General features: G+C 46.5%; 1 protein-coding gene across 1 annotated transcript; it reads right to left on the bottom strand.

Moving 5' to 3' along the window:
• Nucleotides 1–24861, bottom strand: apln (apelin). The gene is made up of 3 exons (XM_012819416.3): nt 24673–24861; nt 8610–8782; nt 1–4910 (listed from the first exon to the last, which is right to left on the bottom strand). Exons 1-2 carry the CDS (start codon nt 24737–24739, stop codon nt 8616–8618), a joined length of 234 nt encoding a protein of 77 aa, XP_012674870.1. The 5' UTR covers nt 24740–24861; the 3' UTR covers nt 1–4910; nt 8610–8615.
• Nucleotides 24862–26297: the final 1436 nt, after the last annotated feature.

Here is a 26297-nt window from a genome sequence, read left to right as displayed (position 1 = left end):
TTCTTAAAATAAGATTTTTTAATATTACTTATTATCATAAAGATATATTTACACACTTTACAGAAATAGAAAATAAAAACACAAAGCTACGCATGAAAAGGAAAATAAAATAAGTACTCCAAGAGCTAAAGCTTATCTTTTATAAATTAGAAACCAAAAGTTCAAATATGTACACAGTATTTCAACCATTTCTGATACACTTGTTTTTTTTAAATGTCATTAATTTATGTCATTTATTTTTGCCCAGTTCAACATCAAAAACAGAGACAGACTGTACTGTACATTTGGCCTGGCGAGTAACATGAGCACACACACACACACCTTTAACTTGATAAAAGATGAGGACTTATACACTGTCTGTACGGTACTGTGCTTGTCACCTACTAATACTGATGAAAACTGCTGCATTGCCCGAGTGAGTCCCAGTGGAGCTCTGCTAAGACCCAAGAACAGAACAGGAACAGAATAGAGTGTCAATGTTCTATGATGCCAGTGCATATAGTTTTTTTTTTTTTTAAATAACACCAGGGCCAAGGTGACACCAAAAGCACTATTTTCTAAAACACTGAGGTTTTAGCCTGCGCCATGGCATGGCGTCTGTTTTATTTTTTTGTCTGTGTGGCGGGTGGGTGCTACACACTGGCTATTGTAAGATGGTGGCCTACGTAAGAAGAGAGCCTTGTCGTCTGAAGTATGAAGCTCGTTTTGAGTTTGTAATGACCCGTCACTGCCAGCGCTACTCTAGCGGGAGATCTAATCGAGTTATCCTGTTGGCTGCTCGGCCTGCTGCCTACGTGTGAACGGGGAGCGGGATTGGATTTCAGCCACCCGATCCCTCAGTCATCACCGCAGATACGCTAGGTGACAAGCCCATCAGCAGCAAAGCAACTGTTGCATGCCAGCCTCCATTTTCTTTATGGTTTTTTGTTCACCCATGTCCTCTACTTGTGGTATATTACCCTTGTGGTATTTCAAATGAGCGAGCAGTGTAGAGAATCGGGATGATGGTTGGTGATGGTGGCCCCAAACGGGCACGGTGTATCTGTGATTCTGTGTAGAGCTTAGCCAGCATACCCCAGGTTTACTTTAGCTTCCTAGTCACTTGCCTCTACAGTCTTCTCAACATCTCCTATATCCTGACCTATCACATTTTCCAAGCCAAATGCACATCTTCTGTGTGTGTGAGAAAGGGTAAAAAAGCTGAAATGTATGCCTGAAACATGCGGAATACAAGTGCCCAAAGGCCTCTCAAGCCTTGTGAAATGAACGGACGCGGAGCTCAAGAACAAAGACCATCCTAAGAGGAAATGGTTTTACTCTCTGAGTGAAAAGTATTGGTTTGCCACTTCAGTGTTAGTCTGGGTGGACGCCTTTGTCCTGTTTTGTGTAACCAAGCCCCGTTCAACCTGATGCAATCTTACTGTTGGGGAATAGTCAGAGAGGTCTGAGACGAATCTATGACATTAATTTTTTTTTCGTGTAGCAGACTAATTTCTATACTGTTACGACCACAACAAAAGAAAAGGAAAATAAATAATTATTGTAAAAAAAAAAAACTAATACAGCTTTCCCACACTGTATTTCCAAGTTCAAAGTAAGCTTTGGACAACCAGCTACACAAGAATCAGTCAAAAAGGAATAATTGTCACAATACACTGGAAAAACATTACATGCCAAGGAGACTTGTTTTTCGGGATTTATTTTTCCAGCAGCATAATGGAATTGCAAAAAAGTGCAGCCTTGCATGCCCGTACAGAGAGGACCAAAGCCAGGTGATTGACGGGAAGGGGAGCCGAGACAGAGGGAGGCTTTGGATTTCTATCTTTTTTGATAGATGTGACTGATCATTCGTCTGTGGATCTTTTCAGAATCCGTGTGATAGAAAGCCAGCATCACCAGGGTGTAGCTATGGTGACGGGTAATGGGGAGAGAGAGAGCGGAGTCAGGGCAGGGGGGGTGGGGTTAGGTTTGTAGACTCATGGCTCTGGTAAACAGGGGCGCTCGGAGACGGCGGTTTATTTGACTTTTTCTCCCTGGAAGGGCTGCGCAGCTGGTGCAGACGGTGACAGATACATTCATGAGACGATGGTGTGGAATATAGGCATCACTCCGCACCACGGTGGACAGGAAAGAGGAAATGGTGATTCTTGTTTTCTTTTTTTCTTTTATTCTTGTTGTGTTTTAACACCCCTGCTTTTGACTGAAATAATAAAAAAGAACTCCTCCAGATGGGACAACTGGGTTATTCTGGGGGGGAGCTATGCTGAGACTGACATGATTGGGATTCACAGTGCCCTCAGATTTGAATAAATTTTTAATCAAGGTGAGCGTAGCTCGGCGGCATAACCTTGCCTGATCGTTAAAGAGCGTCTTGCACTCGGTGTGCAAGGCAATACACAGCTCTCAGTCAGTTTCAGTCCTACTGAGGGTTGAAAAAAGAAATGTCAGCAAAATCTGTTTTTGATCATATAGTGTCAAAAAAAAAGAAGAGAAGAGCGGAGCTCTGCCAACTCTGTGGTCAGACTCAGACTAAGCACGTGAATCATAGACGGGGTGTTAGGGAGTAACAGTCTTGTGTAAGCCTCATGACAGGTCTTGGCATCGGACTGTAGTAAGCATCAGACGCTTAAAAGGATTGAGTGATTGCCATGGAAAAGAGCAAACTGCACTGACCCTGCTACCAGTACGCAGTTGTGAACAGGGCCGCCCTAGGATCGTCTGCTGGGGGGGTTTTCCACGTGTGGGGGCTTATTACGTAAAATCAGGGGTGGGGGGTCGGGTGTGGTCACGAACTGAGCCAGTCTGCCACACTGGCCTCAGACACTCCTGACTTTGACAGGGGCCCATCTGAGACAGATTATCCCGGGGTTTTAATGAGCAGAGTGATCAAAGCTGTGGCCACCTGTGCTTAAGGAGGCTCAAGCTACAAGGCAACAGCTCCCTGCAAGGGGGGGATAACATGAACACCTTCAAAGTGGGACTGATATGACGGTAGTGGTGTGTGTAAATATATAGGCAGGGAGATATAGTTTTATATAATGCATACATACATTTAGATACATTTGTGTGTGTGCATGTGTGTTTAAGTGTATGTGTACTTGTGTGTGTGTGTGTGTGAGAAAGAGATTCTTAAATAAATGCACAAAGCATAGACGATTCTGGTATAGGCTTGTATCACAGCACCCTGAGGAAATTAAAGAAAGACAAAGAAACTAAATTAAACGAAAGCAACAGAAGAAATTCCAGTATGATGTAAAGGCATAGTGATTCTGTCTTAGTGGTTGGGGGGCCAGGGCAACCCAGCTGCGGGTATAGAGCACTGGTGGTAGGCTTTACGTGGTGTAACTGGGCTAAAGCAAAATGGCTCCTTTAAAAGCATACTGTGGTTTTGGTTTTTTTGCTCTAATTTCTCTCAGACGCCTTTCCAGTCTTTTTAAATATGTTGTCTAGATCTTGGACTTGAGTTGAACAAACAAATAAACATAAAAAAACCATGACAATAAAAAGCCGTTTGGATGAGAACTGTCTGTTTGAGCGAGTCAGTGTTTTGAGACTTGAAATAAGAGGTAATGTGTTCGTTTTCTGTCTCTCCTGGCAGCATTGTGGAGTAGATCGTTATTTGGCACTTCTTCTGAAGGTGGAGCGGCTCACCCCCAGGGTCTGGAGTGGACCGCCCCGGCCAGTTAACAGTCGAGCAAAAGAGGGCCACGGAACGCAGCGCATGGGCTTAGGAGGCAAGGACTCGGGGACATAAGGACACTGTCCCCAGCCGCTGTCCCACGCGAAGATGGGACAGCTGGACACCCTGGAGGAAGCCACTCTGGAGTCCAGAGGGTTTTTAACAGTGAGCTCATAAACATGTAATCGGTTTTGGATAGAAGAGGAATCCTCTATGTGTAGTTAAGTGAGATGATGTGAAGCAGAATGTTCGAGTGTCGTCTGTAGTATATGCACTATATTTTTTGGAACAAAGGTAAAATTGGAAACTCTTTAACCCTCAGTTTACACGGTTTACTTGATATTTGAATATAGGAGTAAAATGAGATAAAAATAAAAAATAAAATAAAAACAAGAATAATTAACAGTGGTAACTAATTCAACCAGCAATGGTACTTAAATAAAAAAAACTCATATAGTGATAAATATATTGCAACAGACAGATGAAAAAAAAAAAAGATCTGTACATGCTATTGACCTGGCTTCTATGGGATCTCGGAAATAATTTTCAAAAAACAGGATTACATCGACAACATTGGATAATGCCATTACATTTGGTTCTCTGCCCTGGTTCGCTCTCATCAAACAACCCCCCCTGTTCTTAAGCCAGATATAACCTCATAGAAGTGGAATAAAGGAATGTGGTCACCTTGAATCAGTCAGAGAGGATGAGACTAACCACACCTTAAGGATGAAACTGACGGCTTTCGTTTCTAAGACTGTTTTGGACCTGGCTGCCCTGGGGGGGGGGGGGGGGGGGGACACGTCATGCAAACTGTGTGCAACACAGCGGGGAGACATCAATGACAGGAGGGCTCTAGAAAGCAAATGAGAGAAAAACACAGAGGGGGGAGAAAGAGAGAGAGAGAGAGAGAGAGAGAGAGGGGGGATAGAAAGACAGAGAGAGATGGAAAGTGGGAGAGGACAGATAGAGTTATCTGGTAGCTCGGGCTCAACACCCCCCCCACCCCCCACACCCCCTTGATCCTGGCCCCCGAGGTCTTGGTAGAGCTTGAGGGTGAGTGGCTCGTCCTGGTTTTATGTGGACAGAAGAAGAGTTGCTTGAAGAACCAGCAGGTGCTATGGACATCACTCTTCAGTTTGGGACTAGCGTAGACCCCTCGTAGCAAGGCCCCCCAAGGCAAAGGAAGAGCATTAAATCAGAACCTGGGGGAGGGCGCTCGAAGCAGTGCCTGCAAGAAGCCCAAAGAGAGAGGCACCATGAGGATACAGCATATTTTTTTTCTCTCTCTAAGTAACACAGCACAGTCTATTCCTCTAAGTAAGTTCAGACGCTACTCCTGAGACCATGATGGAAGACTTGACCTAAAAAAAAGGGGAGGAAATCACTCAAACAGCCATTAAACCTGTGTGTTCAATGCACAGCACAATAAATTCCTGCCTGACGCAGATCTAGGGAACAATTATCCCCTTGTGGAGCGGGGAGACTGCATGTTCTGTTCGGAAAACAAGCTCGGGGCATTGGACGCGTTCCTCGCAATCTTAGTGCCTTTTGTTGTTTTCATCATTTCTTAGTCATTTACTCCGAGAGATTTTGTGTAGTCTTGGGTTCTTAGGAGGCTTTGTGACATGACAACAGAGGACTCTGATTGATAAGAGCCATCTCTTGTCTCTCAAACCACCTGGGCATATTTCTGTGCTTGTGTAATGCTGGGGCACTGATGGATATCTGCTTGCTTGCTGCTTGTGTTGTTTGCCTTTGTTCATAGTCTGCAGGTATTGTTTATTTTTACTGTTGTTAGTTTCACTGAATGCAGATTTGCCCTTCTGTAAACACAAATCTTATCCGAGCCCTCTAGAAACACAGCTACCTGATACAGCAAAGGTGAACTAATACTCGGTTCTTAAGGTTCCCTCTTTGCTGATATATGGATGAAGGTACCTTGTCCCCATTGACTTCTTCAGGAACATATAAAAATAGAGTAACTGCACTGCGGGACTAAGTCTTGGCTAGGTGTCCATCTGAGGCAAAGTTTGTCCTACAATCTCGTGATGTGTCTCAAAGCTGGAGGGCATTTCTGGAGAATGTTCACTTTCCCCAGCATTCTCTAATGCACTTTGGCAGGTGAGTGTTGGGAGGGAACGAGTTTAAATTTGATTGTAATTCTTCTCAGCTCTCGTGATGTCTGCTAAATGTCTACCCTCAAGAGTCCTGTCTTATATACTGCGGAGCACAATGGAGTAATTGACAATGACAGTGTCTCTGAGCATGTGTAGGGGAACGTGTGTGTGTGTGTGTGTGTGTGTGTGTGTGTGTTCGGTGTGGGTGGGTGGAGGTGTGGAAATGGGACTTGTTTTAATTTAGTTCAAGGGTAGTGTGTTCCATTCACATGCAGTACTAATTAGAGGTAGAGTTTCTGTTGTATGACATATCCATAGTTCAGCACAAAAGTAATCTTTTTCAAATGTGGTCTTTTTTTGATTAGTTCCCCCTAAACCCAACCCAGCCCTCGATTGATCCTGCTTGGATCTTCCCTCTTGAGTGGAACAACACTCCACTCCAGCTGTTTCCAAAGGCTTGTTTCCCATCTGGGGGGAACATGGCAACGGGGGCATGGATCTGACGTTCGAAGAAAGAGCGAGAGAAAGAAAAAAGAACTGCAAATGAGGGCCTTTTATGTTGACACACTCTTGGTGTGGCCCAGTTCTGTGGTGGTTGTCAGGCCATGTAAAGAGTTAATTCTGCCCGTCAGCCAGCTCTCTCCACTGGGGCTTTCTTGATGAAGTGTGAGGCTGGAGCACCAGTGCGCTGGAGGGTTTACTCATAGTACACTAGCCAGACTCGTTCTGCTGGAGTTCAGACAAGTTTGTTTTGAGTTTGAAGAGTTTGTCCATTGGGGAATATCTGGGGTAAACTGCTTTGGCCCGGTAGGAAATCTACATGAGTGGAGATTTAGATTTTCAGCTCCTGAGAGACTCGCTTTATTACCACTGACGTTTCATATTTCCCTCTTCAAGAAAAGATATTTCATCACTTCATTGAAACGGAAATGGAAACGGCCAAATGAGTATGAGTTAAATTAGCCACAAATTACAGCTGAAAGGCAATACATATGACAGGACGACGCTTCATTTCTAGTTTCTGTCATATGTCAAAGCACTCACACCAATCTAGTGCAAACTCTTGACTTAATTAACATACCGGTCAGGTCAAGTGCACTGGTATGCCTTAGCTTAGTGTGTAGAGGCGATACGGGTGAAAAGTTCTGAATGCGGTCAACTCTGAACCCAGGCGAGGCTCGAGGGGGACTGAGGATGGGCACTGGATTAAAGGCAGCATCTCGGCCCCCGTCTCGCTTGAAGTGCTCTCCACCGACTGAGAGGCCTGCATTGTGAGTCACTGAGCCGTTTCCCTTTAATAGAGCTACACAACTTCCTGCGGCTCGTCCCTTTTGTGCCCACCGGCCTTTCTGTGGTCTGAAAACAAGCATTGACTGCTCGACGCATCCAGAGAATACCTCCCTCAACTTTCTCTCTCTCTCTCTCTCTTTCTCTCGCTCTCTCTTTTTGTTGACCGGGTTGGCCATTGAGGGTTTTGAAGTTTTGTGTTGTGACCGTGCCTTCCCCTTGCCCTTGCCCTTTGTGTGCACCTCTGCGGTGACGTCACCCTGTTTTCCTCCACCAGCCGACAGGCGTGAGAATCAAGGACTTATTCCCAAGTGGATATAAAAGTCGTCACACAATGACATCCAACAACAACAAAAATAAAAACATCTCAAAAGATCAAAATCAAAAACATAATTCACCAGAGATTGTTAAAATCCTTTTGGAGATGAAAGGGTGCGAATATCTCACTTTTTTATGGCAGTCAGACCCCAGACTTTTAAAAGCCATTAAGCACGTCATTAAAGGGACTGCTTGTCCTCGGGGCCAGGCTTGTCTCTGTTGTGTGGTTAATTTACTGCGGGACTCTTTGGGCTGGCTTGGCATGATTGGCACCTCCTGTGGGGGCATTGTGCCCCTCAGGGCTGTCTTGTCTCGCCTTGGGGTTTGTGAGAAAGCTGTGAATGGGTCCCAACCTTGGTCAAAAGTCCAAAGAGCTCCATTTGGACCGGCTCCTGCCTGGGTGGGTGGGTGGGTGGGTGGCTAACTCTCCAGTGGGCTATCTGGTACCAGAGGCCTGCAGTCTGACGTGCTGTGCGGTGAATGCAAGCCAGTGCATGTAATGGATATCTGTTTGCAAGCTGGACATGCTTCTGGTTGTGAGAAGCGTTTGTATATATTTCTTCCACTGAAATAGCACCTTTTGGAGAGACGATATAGACTGGCTTTCTAACCGGCAATTTTTTTTCCACCGGAGACTTTGCAGACGCAAGGTGAAAATGCAATATTCTTGCCGGCTATGAAGATGAAAGGGACTTCACACAAAGCCTTATTTTCCCACATGACAAGTCAAATATGCTTTTTACGCAAAAAATAAACTAAAAGCCACACGGCTGCGAAAGTCGACTCCAGCGAGTATTGTCTTTAGTAAATGGTTTTAATTGGCTTTAAACGGAATAAAGCAAACATTTATACGAGAGAGAGGCTAAAACAGGCAGTTATTGTTTCTGTGTACTTTGGAGCCTCGATCTTTGACGGCTACATATCATGTTTCTCCATCACAAAGAGCTGCTGGCGGTGAATGGAGATTTTGGGCTCTACGGGGCAAAGTCCTGTAATCTCATAAAGACAAGTTGATTTTCTGTGCCAACAATAATCTCCGGGAGTGGTGGCGTGGTGAGGTGGGTGGGAAATAGGTGGGACTAAGCGGTCATTTACGCTTTCTTCATATTACACAGAGGCCTTTGGTCATATTTCAAAGCACAAATTCTAATATTTTTCTCTCACTCCCTTAGACAGATTGCATTTCTGCTGGTTGTTGTGCTCACCTTGCTCTAGAACGGCATTGGCCCCTTGTGGGAGAGGCGGGGTCTGGGGCGTCTCCTCCTCCAGCCATTAGGTCTTTGGCTCCTCCCACCTCTGCCGGGGTTCTGCTGAACAGGATTCCGTGCTGTGTCCGCCTCCTCCAGACCCTTACTGTGCTCTGTGGAGGCCATTGGACCTGTGAGCAAAGAAACACACAAACACAAACAGAGGGGCTTTTAGAACCATCACAGAATGATATTTAAAACAAATGTACTTGTTTACATAAGTGGGTTTATACATGCATGTTTACACCACTGTTTGGAAAAAAACACAACAAAGTAATTCACCACATATCAGCTTGCCTTCTAGTTGCATAAACTTTCCCATACACATATGTCTGTATATAAGCTGTTCTTTGAAGCTTAGACTTTCGATAAATACATCACAATCTAACCAAGCTCTAGCACAGCTCTTTATTTATGTGGAATCTTACATATAGGAGACACGGTTTCCTTTTCTCCTACTCTACCAAATCAGACGCATAAGGGAATAAACTCTTGGAACAACAACACAAGAAAGAAAGAAAGAGAGAGAGAGAGAGAGAGAGAGAGAGAGAGAGAGAGCTTCAATTTCATCCCAGATCTTCTAAGCCCCTAATTCCATTTCACTCCTAGTGTGATGTTCACCCCAGGAATCGGAACACTGACACCACTCTTAATTTGATTCTCTCTCTTATTTGTGTCTCCAAGAGATGTCTGCGGGCCGGAGGCAAACAGGAGTCACAGAACACTGAGAGGTCTGTGCAGCCGGTATAGTGTGTGCATGTGTGGCCTTCACTAACTGCCTCAGCAGGTTAGAATGGTGCTGGAGGGGGGTGGGGTGGGGTGGGGGGCATATGTGTGCTTAGCACAGTGGGGAAGTTAGAGCAGCATGCCTCACATCTAGAGTCACCCTGCCTGAAAACCACAGCTGTCACGCACACTCCGACACACACACACACACACACACACACACACACACACACACTCAGACACACATACATACACACACACTAAACTTTGAACTTCCCATTGCATCACTTTGTTTGATTTAGCAAAATAATGCACAGCATGTCTAAAGTATATATTTGTATGACTGTACGTGTGTGTGTGACTTAGTGTGTGTGTGTCAGTCAGTCAGTCCCAGTGTGTCCAGATGTTTCTAGTCATCTCTCAATAAGTGTGGGAAGCTTCTTTAAGCTTCTCATCTTCTTTGAGTTTGATCTGTATCAGCATCCCAGTAACCTTTCAACCTTCTGGTAAAGTTAAAGCAATCCTCATGTGAGATCTGACTATTAAGGAGCACCATGCATGCCCTCTCCGTTATTGGGGTGTTAAATGTATCATTTCATGCATGCAATCCTTCTAACTGTTTTCCTTCTAGACCTTTTTTTTCTTCTAGACCTTTCACGTGCAGACTGTGCATTTCAAAGATTAAAGTGTCTTACAGTGAAAAATTCTACTCTGCAGTCTGAATGAACCGAACCAGATGACAAACCCATAAAAACTGGCTCAGTCATTCTGCAATCATCGATCTTCTTCTCTGGAGCTCTGAAGCAGGTAGCTCATGAGACACACACACACACACACACACACACACACACACACACACACACACACACACCACCTGCTTCCTACTTTGCCTGGTCTACCTTCATGACTCCCTACCCCCACCCCACTCACTATTCCTCCATGTATTGATAATGTTCCTCAAGCTGCCACCATTTTGTAGAAGTCCTTTGTGCAATGATTCTGTGCAGATGTGCTGAGTGAAGTCCTCTTACACCCCCCCCCCGACCTCTCCCTCTATATCTGTCACGACTCCGAACTCACAAACCTCGTGCCCTCTCCCAGAGTGTCTCTCCAAGTGTTAAAGAAGGCATCTCTCAGCGAGAGGAGTGTAAATACCTTAGCTTAAACGTAAACAGAAAACCCCATTATGCTTTTCCTGTCAAGAGACTGAGTGACATCACTCACGGTGGGTCAAGACATTCCTCTCTTAAGATATCCCCAGGGAGCAACATATTCCCTCCGAAGAGTATTTCCCCAGGCCATGGAACTTAAAAAAGCTTTAACGCTTTAAGATTTAGGATACTATAGTTTGACAAAACATACATCATGTGCTTATATAACGGCAAGTGATGTTAGCTCTCAGACCTACATCTCACTGTAAGAAAAAATACCATTTAGGCTGCCAAAATCAATGAAATCCAATTATGTGGTATTTCAGTGAATCTGGATGGCAGACACAGTAGGCTAATTAGCACGCTAACAAACTGCCAGACGGCTGGAAGACGAACAGCTTCAGATATTCTGACCCATCTCCTGATAATGAAGAAAATTCATTCTGGCATCTTCCTGGAGAGAATGCAAATAAGCCGAGGCTCGGTGAATGTCGAATGGCAATCACTGTGGGAACTCTACTGCCTGCACACAGAATATTCTGGAATCACACCTTGTCAACTGCTTTTAATCACATTTGCAGCATTATGGGGAGATTAAGACATGTATAAGATGGAAGATCCGGACCTTGCGGCAACAGACTGCTTATTTCAATCTATACCTCACAAATTCCTGCCTTCTCAAGCTCTCCTTTTTCCTCACTAATCGTCTTTTTGGAAGCATATTACATGCTAGCCAGAAAACACAGGATTGATTTATTCACCACAGAGAAAAGACTCTGTTGCATATTTCAGCATTTCATAGAAGAAGGGGAGGGGGGGGGCCTTAAAACCATCTTTTCCCCCAGGCACCCTAATCCCTGCATTATCCCCTTGTTATTGTACCAGATACGGAATGAATGGAGGAAGTTTACACATTCTGTCTGCATTCAACTCATTTCTTTCTAATCTGGAGGGGTTTAGCATGTAAAAAATCCCCATGTGTGAGCGGGTAGAGAGGACTGACAGGAGACCCACCTCCTCCTGCACTGGGGGGGGGGGGGGGCATGTAACACCCCCCCTCCTTTCCCATCAACACCACCTTCATCCCTCCACCCTCCCCTAGCTGTTTCCCCAGCACTCCTTTCACTGCAGCAAGAGAAACCAGGCTGTTGGTCCTGCTCCAACCAGGCGAAGAGTGCCAACGAAACCAAACCATCAGTCAGCTGAACAGCCCCTCTTACATGACACAGACACACACACACACACACACACACACACACACACGTGCAGTCACGTGACGGAGCGGCAATGCACGTTGCTTGTCAGGGTGAGCAGGGACCTTTGGTGTGTGTGTGTGTGTGTGTGTGTGTGTGTGTGTGTGTGTGTGTGTGTGTGTGTGTGTGTGTGTGTGTGTGTGTGTGTGTGTGTGTGTGTGTGTGTGTGTGAGTGTTTGTGGATGGAGAGAGGGGATATGCAGGATAGGGAGATCTTGCATCTGCGAGTCAACAGGCAAACCTGTAATTATACCTTAGACAGGCTGAGCCGAGCAGAACTCAACCCATCACCATCACTCTCCTCCATCCCCCCACCCACAGCTAACTGCGGCTGTCACAACCTCCAGCTCTGTAATGAGACAATTTAGATGTTTCCTGCCAGAGCGAGCTGTCAGGAACTGCTCAAAGCTCGGCTGAGGAGTGAAGCCTTCCCCCCCACCCTCGACACACACACCTTTTCCTCCTTTTACCATCCCCATTCCCTCCACTGAGCACATGGACGCTGGATGGGGAGAGCCGTGATGAAAGCGGTGACAGTGATGAGGCAGACATTTATGCTGTTTATGAATCAACTCCCACCGCCATTGGAAAACTTGGTCATGCATGTTGAGCGGCTAGAAGTAGAGGAGGCTGTGTGGGTGTGAGTGAGTGTGTGTATGGGGGGGGGTTGTAGAGAAGAGATTCGAGTTTTCCCGACTTTGTCATCACCATTGACTGCTTCTGCGCTCCTGGCAGTGGAGGGCTCCAGCACAGCGCATTATATAACTCAGATGCTGCCTGACTCACACGGCTCTGCATCGCAGAGAAACCAGATAGAAACAATAAACGGCACAATAACACTTAACACCGCTCATCCTAATGCAATCATCCGCTCTGTTTGTCTCCTAAGTCCCCAAATCCCTCAAATTCAGAACCTTCTGCTCTGTTATTATGCCATAACTGATGCCAGCGATACCACGTCTTGCTGGCCTTTTCCCCCCAAGTGGAGGGATTCGTTTTAACAACAGCCCAATGTGAAGGTAATACCAAAGACGATGGGGAAGATGGTTCTCACGATATGAACACTCTTATAACCACATCTACCCCCAGGGAAGAGCACTAGGCTTATCTCAGTCAGGTTGCCACTGCTTGCTGCTCTGCTTGGGTAATTCTGTCATTAAAGTTTAATAAAGTGGGAATTTCGGGTGGTGGGTACGCTGGTGTAACGCGGTGTCTCGCTCCTGCTTTCCCAGGTCTTGTTTTCAGATGGTGTTGAAAACAGCATAAAACAACGGGTGAGGAGAGAAGAGAAGGAGGGTGGGGAGAGAGATAGCTCTTGGCACCTCCACCACGCCTCAGCCCAGTCTCCTGATAAATGGCTTCGCTCCTGCTATCTCACCCCCCCCCCCCCCCCCCCCCCCCGACTCCCCCCTCCCCGTTTCGCCAAGCTCCTCAGGTACAATCCATTATGATGCTTTTTCTCACCAGCCTGCCTCTTTTCTTCCCTCCCTCACTCCCTCTCTCCCTCCATTCCTCTTTCTGCCAGCCGGCCGCTGTGTCGTACAACTCCTGACAGTGCTGTCCTCATAAATCGTTCCTGCTGTCGTTCACTCAGGGTTAGTTGTACATCTCTGAGTGTCCGTCTGTCAGAGAGAGGGACATGCCGGACCGCCAGATTTATGAAGCCGCTGGCGGCTTTGACGTCTAGGATATTAAACGCCTGTGAGTGGCCTGGATGCATAAAGGCCTGGCAGTGTCATTTGGAAGACACAGAGGCGCGGGTCCGACTTCCGCAGACAGACCGGGGAGGAAAAGGGAATAGAATCATTCACGGAAGCAAAGGTTAGTCCTGTCTGCATGTAAAGACGGGAGGCCCAGATGGGCTTAATCTGTAGTGCCCGACCTCTGGACCCTCTTTGGCCCTCCAGGAAGTGAGAGATTAGATCTACTTATAGCCTTCCAGTGTAAACCAGAAACAGGTGAGAAACATGGCTTGTTTGCGACTGAGACGCCATATCCACGTTGCTTCTTCAAGTGTAACGCCGCCGTCACTTTGATGTAGCCCCTGCAGGCACGCTTCAATCACTTTGGATGTAACTGGGAATCAATATTCTATTTAATTGGATTTCGCTGTTGTTTGTACACGGGAATAGTCTATCTCTCTGCTTGGTTAGGCTGCTTATGAAACAGTGTACAATTTTATTGATCGATTTTCACACTTTGCGGAGGACTCAAAAAAATGATTGCCCCCCCCACCCCCCCTACTCTCTTCTCCCTTGCTCTATCAGATATTGATCTACCTCTCCCTCATTCTCCTCAGAGCGACATCCCTTTTTCTCTTTCTAGACTATCATAGTCACTGAAAGCCTGCTGCAAGTGAACAGACAGTTATGAGAACTGATGTAAGCACTAGCCAGAGACTGGTTCTGATCATCGCCATGGGGATAGGCAAAGGGGCTGTGGCATGCCACGGGGTTACCTGCTTCCTTCCTGCCTCCCAGAGAGCTCTTAGTCAGTCTATGGCCTTTCCAGCCCCGCCATCACTCTGAGTGTGGGCATCGGACCAACATTGTCTGTGGCTACGGCAAATGCCTTGAGGTCAGGGGTGGTGGCAAGAGATAATGAGCTCTATCTGTCCATTTTCCCACACATGTTGTGATTTTTACACAGCAAAGCACCCTGCTCTTTTGCTGAAGGGTGGCAAATGAGATGGGACTCCCGTCTGATCTCCTCAATCCATCAAATATTCGTACTGCTAAAATTAGCCATTGGCTTAAATAGCTGCTCAAATAGAACGGCAACCCCCTTGTCCTATTTTTTCCGCAGTCTTTCTGCTTCCTGCTTTGCTACGGTACCTGGGCACTGTAACTGCAGCATGCTAGGGCCAGATCATCTTACCAGTGTCCCCCTGTCTACACATGCACAGGAAACACCCACAGACACTCCACTGGAGTAGAGTGGAGATGGTAACTGGATTAGTAACTGGATTCTGGACTTCCTAACCAACAGACCTCAGTCTGTCAGGTTAGACAACAACACCTCCTCAACCCTCATCCTGAACACTGGTGTCCCACAGGGCTGCGTGCTGAGCCCTCTCCTCTACTCCCTTTTCACCTACGACTGCACAGCTGTACATGGTTCTAATACCATTGTAAAGTTTGCAGACGACACAACGGTGATTGGCCTCATCAACAACAACGATGAGTCGGCCTACAGAGAAGAGGTCCAGCACCTGGCAGTGTGGTGTGCTAACAACAACCTGGCTCTCAACACCATGAAAACCAAGGAGCTAATTGTGGACTTCAGGAGGACCAAAGGTGGCGCACACACCCCGATCTGTATCAACGGGACGGAGGTGGAGCGTGTTGCCAGCTTTAAATTCCTGGGTGTCCACATCTCCGAGGACCTCTTTTGGACCCTCAACACCTCAACCCTAATCAGGAAGGCTCACCAGCGTCTCTTCTTCCTGAGGAGATTGAAGAAGGCAAATCTGTCTCCTCAGATTCTGGTGAACTTCTACCGCTGCACCATTGAGAGCATCCTCACCAACTGCATCTCAGTCTGGTATGGCAGCTGCTCTGTGGCAGACCGCAAAACTCTCCAGAGGGTAGTGAAAACTGCCCAACGCATCACTGGTTCCCCACTCCCCTCCATCGAGGCTGTCCAGCGCAAAAGATGTCTGCGGAAAGCGCGCAGCATCGAGAAGGACAGCTCCCATCCCAACCACAGACTGTTTGCCCTCCTCCCCTCAGGGAGGCGCTACAGGGTCCTCCGTTCCCGGACCAGCAGGCTCAGGAACAGCTTCTTCCCTGCGGCTGTCACCCTGCTGAACTCTGCATCACGGTGACCCCCCCTGGCTACCCCCTCACATTCCTTCCTACAGTGACTGTACTCCCCCCTCTACCCTGGCCTGACTGCCACACACCTCCCCCAGCCACTGAACATTTGCACTAAAACTGTTCATTTGTTTATATCTATTTATTTAAAATTGTTGTCCATATCCATATTCACCGTACTTATATCTTATGTCTCCTACCTCATTTATAACTTCTACTGCCACTTTCACCTGTACTTCACCTGCACTTTACATACTGTATATCTATATCATATATCTATATCACATCTGCACTAACCACCACTATTGCTGCTTACTGTTCATATTACTTATGTCTTATACCATACTGTATATATTCTATTTATCTATTTTCATATTACCACTTTGCACATACTCTGCACTCTTCTGATTTTGCACTTCTGGTTAGATGCTAACTGCATTTCGTTGCCTCAGTACTTGTACTCTGTGCAATGACAATAAAGTTGAATCTAATCTAATCTAAAAATGGTGTTATATGTATTATAATGTGTTTAAGTCTGTGTCAGCTTGTTATTAGGATATTGTGTTTTTAAGCATTCTCAGATGTGGATGGGTGTGGTATGCTGTGAATATGTATAGGTCATAGAGATGTCATTTGGACGACATTTCAGTCACATCAAGTGATGTGACTTCTGGTCTTCTAAGAGACTCTAGGAAGTTTCCAGGTCTGTTGTTGTCAGTGTTTTCGAGTATGTTGCTGTCAATCCCATGGGTGTGTTGCCATGGTGGTGAATGTGACATCACAAATGCAGTCCACCCCTCCTCTGTGTAACTATCTTTCTCTCGGGGACCTCATTCATTAAGATCAGAGAAGCACCATGAATGGTAGGATCTGGAAATCTGCAAAGCTCTGAGTCTCAATCACTTACACACACACGCACACGACACATGGCATATTTTAAGCCGCTTTCTTAGTTAATCAGGCCAGGCTGGAAAGCATACTGACCACAGGCAGACGTGTTAATCGTGACACAACAAGCCAGCAGCACAGAACAAGCCAGCAGCACAAAACCACAACTCTCAGCTCAGCCACAGAATGAGCTTACTCTGCTGGGATGGATTTGTTTTGTGATGTTACCATACACACCATCACATGCACACATGCACACGCGCACACACACACACCTCCTGTTAGGCATTGAGGAAAAAGGGTACTTCCTCCTTAGCATGTGCACAAAATCACCAGCATCCCTCCCTACATGCTGGAGAATGTTCCAGCTATTTGAAGTATAGAGCAGTCGGTCGGCTGCTTATCGTATGCCTACCAGTAACTCGGGGTTGGGGGGCCTTGGCAGAAACTGGTACCAATCTCCAGTCGACTTTTTTCAGTCCACGTTTCCATGGCAGCGGGCATGAAAGGCGCTCAGTCCAGAGCAGAAAGAATGACATTGTCAGTTGGAATGGATCAGGTTTCTCCCATTTACAAATTTTCAGCGCACGGGGCCTGCATACACAATTAGCCCTGCCGCTGTTGCTGGGTGTTCTGCAGGTTAACCCCCGCCTGGCCGTTTGTTGTGATGCCCACCCCAGATTGTGTGTGAGTGCGTCGGCCCTGCCAGGGACATGTTTGATATGCAGCATTGTGTCTCCCAGGGGCAAAGAAGGCCAGCTTTGTGTTGTGTGGTTCCGCTTAGAAAACCACGCTGACTAAGAAAGTTCTGTTGTCATATCCACTTGCTCAGTCAGACTCCATCTCCAAGTCACAGAGCGTCATGAAAACTAATGCTTTCAAAGTTTGCTTCACTTCAGCAGAGCACTTTAGAAAAACAAACAAGGCAGGTGAAATAAACACTCTCCCTGACACTGCTGTCAGTGCTGTTTGATGTTTCACTTCCCCCCCCCCCCCTCACGCGCCTTTTCCTTTTTTTTTGGCTGCATGCTGATGCCTTGCCACCCTGCGCACAAACTACACATGACCCAAATTAGCTTGCGCGTTTAATGATGAGGTGTGAAAGCGCCTGGTTTAGTATGATCAGAGCGCTCCACGTTCAAAGGCCTGCCACTGCTGCCTGTACTAATGAAGCCATGAGGTGTTCCAGAGAGCGGTGTGCTTTTACACACACACACACACACACACACACATACTTGTAAATACACTCACCTACACACACACACTCTCTCACACACACACACACACACACACACTCTACAGCTCCTTCCAGAGTGACTAGGGTGAATCTGTGGCTAAAGGTTACTGTAGGTTGGCCCCCTCTAAGTCTGAGGAAATCAGCTCGACCAAATCAGCCAAAGCATCTTAAGTCAGATTTCTCCTGAATGGGCTCTTGAGGCGGCAGGCTGTCTCAAAGAGGATTTGGACGGGACGGAAGGCATGCAGGCGTTGGGAGAATTTGAGACTAAGATATTCCACTCAGCAACCCTGGGCTCAGACGCAGTAGGCTGGTAAATGGGTGGGGACTGAGAGGCGCGAGCTTCCATCTCCTCATTGCCTAATCTCCAGAGACAGCACTGCAGGCGTGGTGGACAGACTCTCGGATGGGACGTTTCCATGGACACCTTCATTAGACGTTAGCAAGTGCTTCCCCCTCCTATGATTGTGTCATAATGCTTCCACCATGTACCTGGGTGCCCTCTCTTCTCTCTCTTTCTCTAAGTCTCTTCCTCAAGTATGTATGTGTGTGAACCCAATGACTTTGATTTAGCTGAAGTCTACATCCCCTCCCCCAAAACACACAACACACACACACACACACACACACACACACATACACACACACACACACATGCACATTCAATATACCCTGTGCCTCAGGCTCAGTGCCACCTTCACGCAGTGACCTTTGGGGGGAGGGAGAAAACTGTCAACATTGCAGCAGCTTGACTGTTTTTTCTTTTCTTAGCGAGTGAATTTTTTGCCCCTTATATATTTTCACTGCCGACTTCAATGTTAGGAGCTCGCCAGAGCAGCGTGACATTTTTTAATTCACATGGAATTGTGGGTTGCAACCTTTGCCAGGCTGGTATTCAGGCAATAAACGGAGAGGTAGTTACCAGTGCTGTTGCTCATCTAATTCCTGCTGTCCCAGTTTATTAGGGGGCTTAAGGGCTGCCTGAGTGGATCAGTGGGAATGGATGGAGAATAGCATTTAATGAGAAGTTCAAAGTTCTTAGTGCAAGCAACTTTACCCCGTTAAAGTATGGGAACGGTTTAGTCCGCAAACCACCGGCAAAGTACAGTGGAAAAAAGGGAATGTTTAAGAGGTGAATGATGGTGATTATATGTGGGTTAACTTGTCTATGTTTATAGCCTCTGGGAGATGGATGTGACGTTCACTAGGCCCTTGAGTAAACTGTTTGTCTAATGTAGATATATGTTTATGAATACCATTAATTATTTCTTCACTGTAGCAAGAGCACATTTCCGCACCAAGATCTAAGTACACACTGTTTCCTTAGTGCCGTTTACCCTGAAAACCCAGAAAAAAGTTTGCTGAGCTTGGTGTTCAGATTGTAAGCATGGATGAAAAGTTCATTATTGGCTTGTGTAGCGAAGGAAGAAGAGTTCCAAAATGCAGTTGAAATAGCTAATCCAAGTGCTTTCCATATTGGAAAGCAAACATCAACGTGAGGTAGCCAGATGATTGAGAAAATGATTGATGACTCATAGCAGAATAGAATGCAAGTTTCTGTTTGTGTTCTGCCATAAATTGTTCCGCTAACATATATGTCATTTCCCTTGAGAATGACGTGTTTATCTCTTTCAAACATTTTGTGTTTTCCCTGCAGAGAAAGCATGCAAGTAGCTTTCACACGGTAAAGAAAATGTCACTGAGCAGGGGACAAATGAGTGAGATCATGATTGATGATTCATAGAATGAGGCAATGCAAGTCTTTTTCCTTGTGCTGTGCCATAAATTGTTTCAGTGTTTAATGTATTGTATTATGATCCTTCCCCAGAGGATAGCTATTTTATCTCACACATTTCATATTCTTTCCTGTTGGAAAGCACATTCTGATAAGAGACTCCACAAAGAAAATGCATATAGCTTTAACATATCCTGTCACCTGAGGCAAGGAATTATGGGTGATTGTAGGGCAAACTAGTTAGTGTTCTCAAACAGTTCAAAGCTTTCGAGAGCACCTAAGATATTCATAATTGGCTTTAATCAGTGATGCTCACTCTAGCCTTTTCTAGACTAGTTGAACAGGAAACTGTATAAAACATGATCAATGACTTTTGGCTCGCTCATTGTGCCTATCTGGCATGCCATATATCTCACCATATAATATTAAAGCAACTATTTTTAAATGTCTCATTTTAAGAGGTGAAAGTTGAGTTGTGTGGTATAACACAAAATGAAAGCTGATAAAATGAAAGGATGTTTTCTGACAGGGTCTGCAAGGGGAGCGAGGGGGCTTGGATATCAGTGACTGTGCTCCTGTACAAAAGTAATATTTTCCCACCCCATGTTTTTGCAAATTGACCGTGAAAGTAATTAGAGAACACTCATTTCCATGGCTTGAAATATTTATTCAGCAGTTGAGCTTTTGCTCTTAATAAAAATGTCCACTCTGATCACATCAGATTGGCAACCACTATAAATGTAACACTTAATGTTTGAAAAGGGAGCCATAAATCTCATTAATATCAGGCCCTTGGTGGAAACGGCCAGCCGTTTCGGCATATCTGGCTTTAATTAAGCTGTCCGAGCGTTCATGGAGATTTCTGCGGCTGAGGAATAAGTTTTGATTTTCAGCAGACAGACAGAGAAAAGAGAGAGAGAGAGGGAAAGAGAGAGAGAGAGGGAAAGAGAGAGACATCTAATGTGGAGGCTCCCAGGGTGTGCTTCCAACTGGTAGTGACAGCAAAGGAAAGAGAGAGAGAGAAAGTAGAGAAGAGAGAAAGAAGAAAGAAAGAAAGGAAGCAGGAGGGGGGGGCTGATAAATCCAGATGCAGGCTGGTGGTACTGAGTCAGTGCAGACAGTACCGGCCCTTTTAAAACCTGCTCTGTTTTTTACGTGATTATTATGGCACAGTGCTCTTTCATATGGTCCTCTGTGATCCACCTGCAAATTTGGGCGAGCCAGCGAGACCACCAGCTGTGAAGTTCCAGAGGCTTTTTTAATATTTCAGTGGCGGTGCTCCTTGCGCACTACTGAAAGCCTGCAAGACCCATCCTTTTTAGCTTTGCCTTTCTCTCTCTGTTTCTTTCCCCCTCTCTCTTTTACCCTCTGCCCCCCTTTACATATCTTAAACCTCAGCATCTGCTTAAATCACAGAGGTCTAGGTGAGCTGATTTATTCAAAGCGATCCGAATTGCATTACAATGACCCAGGCTGGCCTCACAGTCGCACATGCCAAAGCATTCACCAGACCGGGTCCCCACGGGGGCCTGAGCTGAAGGGCTAGCCTGATATCCCTACCAAATGAGTTATGATTCTGCCCCCTCCACTCTCTCCCCCTGTATGCCACACACTAAAGCAATCAAGCTGTGTATTTACGACAGCCAGAGCGCAATGATCGAGAATAAATCCAAGGAACCAACACAGGCTCAGACAGATATTTAGTGATCAACCACCCCCCCCCCTCAGCATTACTGGGTGCAACAAGTGGCTAGAGCGAGTAGGGGGTGCTAATGAATCATATGTTCTCCTTTTTTCCAAGGTTGACACCCTGGGTGTGTTTTTTGTTTTTCTGTAGACTGATGCTGCGTGCCTCCACTGTAAATGCACTGTACAACCAACCTTGCTAGTAAATAGTAGAACCATAATGTATTTCTTCCTAGATATCCATTTTACATCTGCTGGCTCCATTTACGGTGTTAGGAAGCACACTACGGCAGACTTGCATATTAAAAGAAAATAGGGTATGTTCAGAAACTCTCATTTTAAAGTAACGATGCTCTGATTTAATGTCTCAGGCAGCCGTCTCGCAAGTGGATCAGCCGCAGACACGCTCCACTCACTCGCAACAACAACCACTCACTCAAGGCTCCAAGTGCCCATAAAGGATATCCAGGTTACTCATGAAAAAGAGATGAACTCCGACCTCGAGCGTCTATCTCTGTATGCCGCGCGCGTGTTTGTGCAAAGACTTCGGCTAGCGCCTGCCAAGTCAGGCCCTGCTCTTCCAACTCAATAGGCCTGGCTGAAACAAAACTTCACTACTGCTACCCCCCCCCCCCCCCCCCCGCCCCAAGCCTCCTACCTCTTTGCTGGTGTTATTATGTTATTGCTGGACATCTGGAAAAGTTTGCTTATTTTTTTCCTTCTTCTCTCTCTGCATGGCCCCTATAATCACGGCCGTGGGCACACAAACACCTTCTTTACATTAGCGCAAGCGGGTGAAAAAGAGCTGGAATTATGATTTAATGCTTCCTGAGCTCCGTTAAGCACTGCTCCATTGATGTTGTTTAACAAAATATCCTGGCCCTCACTCTCTCGTCTCAGGCAGTTTCTTTTCTTTCATTTTTTTAGGCTGAAAAGAAACATTGTGTGCTCGCGGATTTCTTAATGAGACCTGTATTTATTTTTGCTGGCCTCTCTATGGCTGGCGCTGACCCTGATCGTATGGCGAGGGGCCGTGCCAGCGCACGCTCCAGCCTCAACAATACATCAAAGTTTAATACCGAATAATAGCATCGCTGACAGCTTGCGTGAAATCGCCCTTCTGCACATAGCCGATTTCTTCGCCGATAATGCCAGGGATCTCTCTCTCTCTTCTTTTCTTTCTTTCTTTCTTTCTTTTTCTCCCTGGCCGTGATAAGCATCACCTGTGCAATCCTGCTGGGGTTGTGGAGTCAACCAGGATTCTAAAATTACCCCTCTCAGGGGGATTTGAGTGTGTGCGTGTTTGTGTGTGTGTGCATTTGTGAGTGTGTGTGTGTGTGTTGTTTGCCTGCTGTATGTGTTTTCTTTCCCCGGGTTTTCCGTGGGTGAGAAAGAGGGAACTCTGATATCTCCTCTAGGTTTGTCAAAGCTAAGGGCCGAACTGTTGCCATAATAAGGCGTGTTTACATACCAGACTAGAGAGTTACAACAGGGCAGGGGGAGATATATATCCAAACAGAATTGAGAAGCAGAGGGCTGTTCTGCTTTCCATTGCTTTCCTGAAGCGTCTCTTAAAGGGAGACAATCAAGGCAATTGGGTGCGGGAAGAGGAGAGGAAGCTCACCAGGCCGTGAGCCCGCTGCTGCCTGACACTAAATGCCTGCTCCAGGGCGCATTAAATGAAGCTGCTGTCGCCTGTTGCACCATGAGTTCGCACACATGTCCCCACCCTCTCCCTCTCTCCACCAGAGAAAAAGCAGAGTGCTCGCACAAGCAGTCATACACACATTTACACACAGACACACAGTGTTGAAATCCAAGGCTGCAAATTCCCCTCCACAAACTCCCAGCGAACTGGAAAAGCAATTGTCTTAAGATGAAAGGCATCACACCCGCTGCCTACACAAGCGAGAGGCTTCCAACACCTTCCCGTGACAGACAGAAAGCGCAGCACAGCGCAGCGCAGCGCAGCGCAACACAGCGCAGCGCAGCATAGCTCCTGGGCTCACCCAACCTCTTAATGCTTAATGCGCTCTCAATGGAGCTCCTTGCGAGCCGCACAAGGAACACACGCAGTCAGTCAGTGAGCCAGCCAGCCAGCCAGGCGGCCAGCCAGCACGACGGCATGACCTGAGACGCGCCGTCGCACAGAATCGAGCGTTATCTCCCGTTCGGCTTCTTCCTCCTCCTCCTCCTACTCCTGCCTGCCTGCCTGCTGTGTGGACTCAGGGCAAGGCTGCACCGTCGTAGCACAGCAGACATCAAGCGTGGAGGGAGCCTGAGCCAATGTCGATCGGGCGGAGTAAAAAACGACACTGACCGTAATGCAGGGTAATTGCTTCCCATTTGCGCGTGGGAAGGCGACCAAAAATAGCACGCACACGTCTCACCCGTAATAAATGCACTCATGAATCGTGGGTACCAGCGAGAGCTCCGTGCATCACCGAGTCGGTGTGTGTGTATGCATGTATGTGTTTTTGATAGCACTGAGCAGCCAGCACCCTACTCTTCGCACACAGTCATACACACACACACACCCTCATTCTCCTCCACATAGCACACATGCTTCCCAGCAGTTGTTTGCGTATTGGTGTCAGTCTTTGCAGGGATCCAAGCGTTTGCACAGGCTGCCCTGTTGTTTTTTTTACACCAGCCTGTCACCTCCATCACATCTGCAGACTGGACACAGGTCAGCTGACTGCATCTCTGAAGACTTGCATGACCTACCACAGAATGCACATTGTGTCTCTCATTCATGCTCTTGTAAACGCACGCATGGGCTCTCAATTTACATTTGACTCCGACTCCACAACCACAGCATCAGATCTGCACTGCACTAATTGATGAGAATGGACAGCGACAAAGCATCCAAATGACTAATCACCAGTCACACATGGGCAAATATTCTAAATAGCACACCCTGTTCAAGACAGGCAAGGCAAATGTTTGGCCCAGTAAAAATGAATTACACAACAAGCTGATATTCTAAGCACCTTCCTACATGTACAACAACACCATGCCTTCATGGCTCTGCCAGCACCAGTGATTTCAGTCCTTTTATCCTCAATTACACTTAAGACTGTTAAATATCTCAAATACACAGACATTGCCAGACAAAATATCCCAGGTTTGTTCATATCAAAGTCTGACTTATACAGTACTGCCATGCTCGAGTTGATCTTACAAAACCAACCTTTAGGCACAATAATTACACTGACAGGGGAGAAAAACTCCACCAAAGACCATCAACAATAACATGAGAACCACTGCAGTGCAGTACTGAACACAGTCAGGTGCTGATATTCTTCCCTTTTAGACACACACAGAGAGACGCACTATCTCACACGCACGCATGCACACACAGAGACACACATATATGCGCAGAGAAGGGCTAACCACCATGCCGGTGGTAACTGATCAACTACAGCTGCCTTGCCCAAGCTCAGGGCTAAACATGGGGAGGCAAGAAAAAAAGAGAGAGAACAAACGTAGGCAAGCCACAAGCGAGTGCCTGCACAGCCTAGACTTACCAGCACTGGCAAAGCACAGCAGAGATACCACCAACACGATCACCAGCGTCAGGATCTTCACATTCATTTCTGCTCTCCCCTCTGCCTCTCCGTTAGGTGCTAGCTGATATACTAGAGTGGTGTGTGTGTGTGTGTGTGTGTGGATGGGAGGGAGAGAGGGAGTGGGTGAGTGAGTAAGGGAGGGTGAGAGAGAGAGAGAGGTTGAGAGAGAGAGACTGTTTGCTCCTCTGTGTGTGTGCGCGTGTGTCTCTGTGAGTGTGCGCACAGAGCTGTGTGCGTGTGTGTGAGTGTTTCTAGTATGTGTTTGTATATCAGTATGCGAGTGTGTGACAGCGCCACTCCAAGACTAAAGGCACGTCTTTATCGGAGCTCTCCCACGGAGTGAGTGAGTGTGTGTCTGTGTGTGTGTGTGTATTTTCTTCCTCGCAGTGAAGACAGCCTGTGCCAAGTCCAGTAGAGCCGTGAATGTGCTGAGGGAGAAAGAGAGAATCAGTCTGCAGCAGGTCTCTGTGTGTGTGAGAGAGAGAGTCAGTCTGCAGCAGGTCTCTGTGTGTGAGAGTGAGAGAGCTGTTTGCCTTGGATAAGGAGCCCAGTTGGTCATGTGCCTTATGTATCAGGAGGTCATGGAGAAGGGGCCTCCCCCCCTTCCCCCCATCCCTTTAACACCCCCCCCCCCCCACCCCCACCCCCTTCCCCATAATACCCCCTCCGTACCCACAGATGCACCAACCCTCCCACTTCAGGAAAGAAAACAGAGAGGGGAAGGTGAGTGTGTATGTATGGAGATGGGGGGGGGGGGTCAGTTTATGATAATAACCAAACAGATGCTCTAGTTGAAAAAGTCTTCGAATTGCAAAGAGGGCTCCTGCCAGGAAAAGCAGGAATGGCAAAATACCAGCTCAGGGAGGAAAAAATAGGAAAGAGGGGATGGTGAAAGGAAGAGGGGGGGGGAGAGGTGAACAATTTCCCTCCTTTTGTGCATCCTCCCCCAGATGTATAGTTGCTCATCCCCCTATTCTTGCTGTGACTTGGCCCATCTCTAATGACGAATAGCCAGGCAGAAATGCTTTGCAGTATTCCTCGCCACTCTCCGTGACAGAGAAGCAGCCCGCAGGAAGAGCTTATCAGAATCTAGGCGAGATTGCATCGCTAGTTTTTTGTTTGTTTCACTGATTCTGAGTCATTTGTTTTATTTTGTTGTTTCATTCTTTCGTTGAACAAAGCTGCGACAGTGTCAGTGTTCGATGTCTGGTTCACAATAAATTCATTTTTTCCGTGTTTGCTTACTTTGCACTAAACAGGAAAATGTTGCGTTTCTTCCGACTGCATTTGAATTGTGAGAACTATATGAAGCTGAGCTTAAACTACCACAACTTCTCTTATCTGTCTTGGCCATATCGATTTGGCACTTTTTGTCACAAGACTGAAAGTTTAGATTTCTATGAAGCAAGTTATTTTATAAGAAGCTCTCTAACAACATACAAAGCTTACTTCGACCCCACCCTTTTAGAAAATAAAATTCTGAAATGAAAATATGTTTTAAGACCCACCCTATACTGCTCCATGGTTCAACAGACTGTTTCAAATACGTCATTTAACAACAGTATTATCAGAATCCAACAGAA

Source organism: Clupea harengus, chromosome 20 (assembly GCF_900700415.2).
Source record: "Clupea harengus chromosome 20, Ch_v2.0.2, whole genome shotgun sequence".
NCBI lineage: Eukaryota > Metazoa > Chordata > Actinopteri > Clupeiformes > Clupeidae > Clupea > Clupea harengus.
Note: the sequence above shows the minus strand (reverse complement) of the source record. Positions and strands in the feature narration are given on the sequence as shown.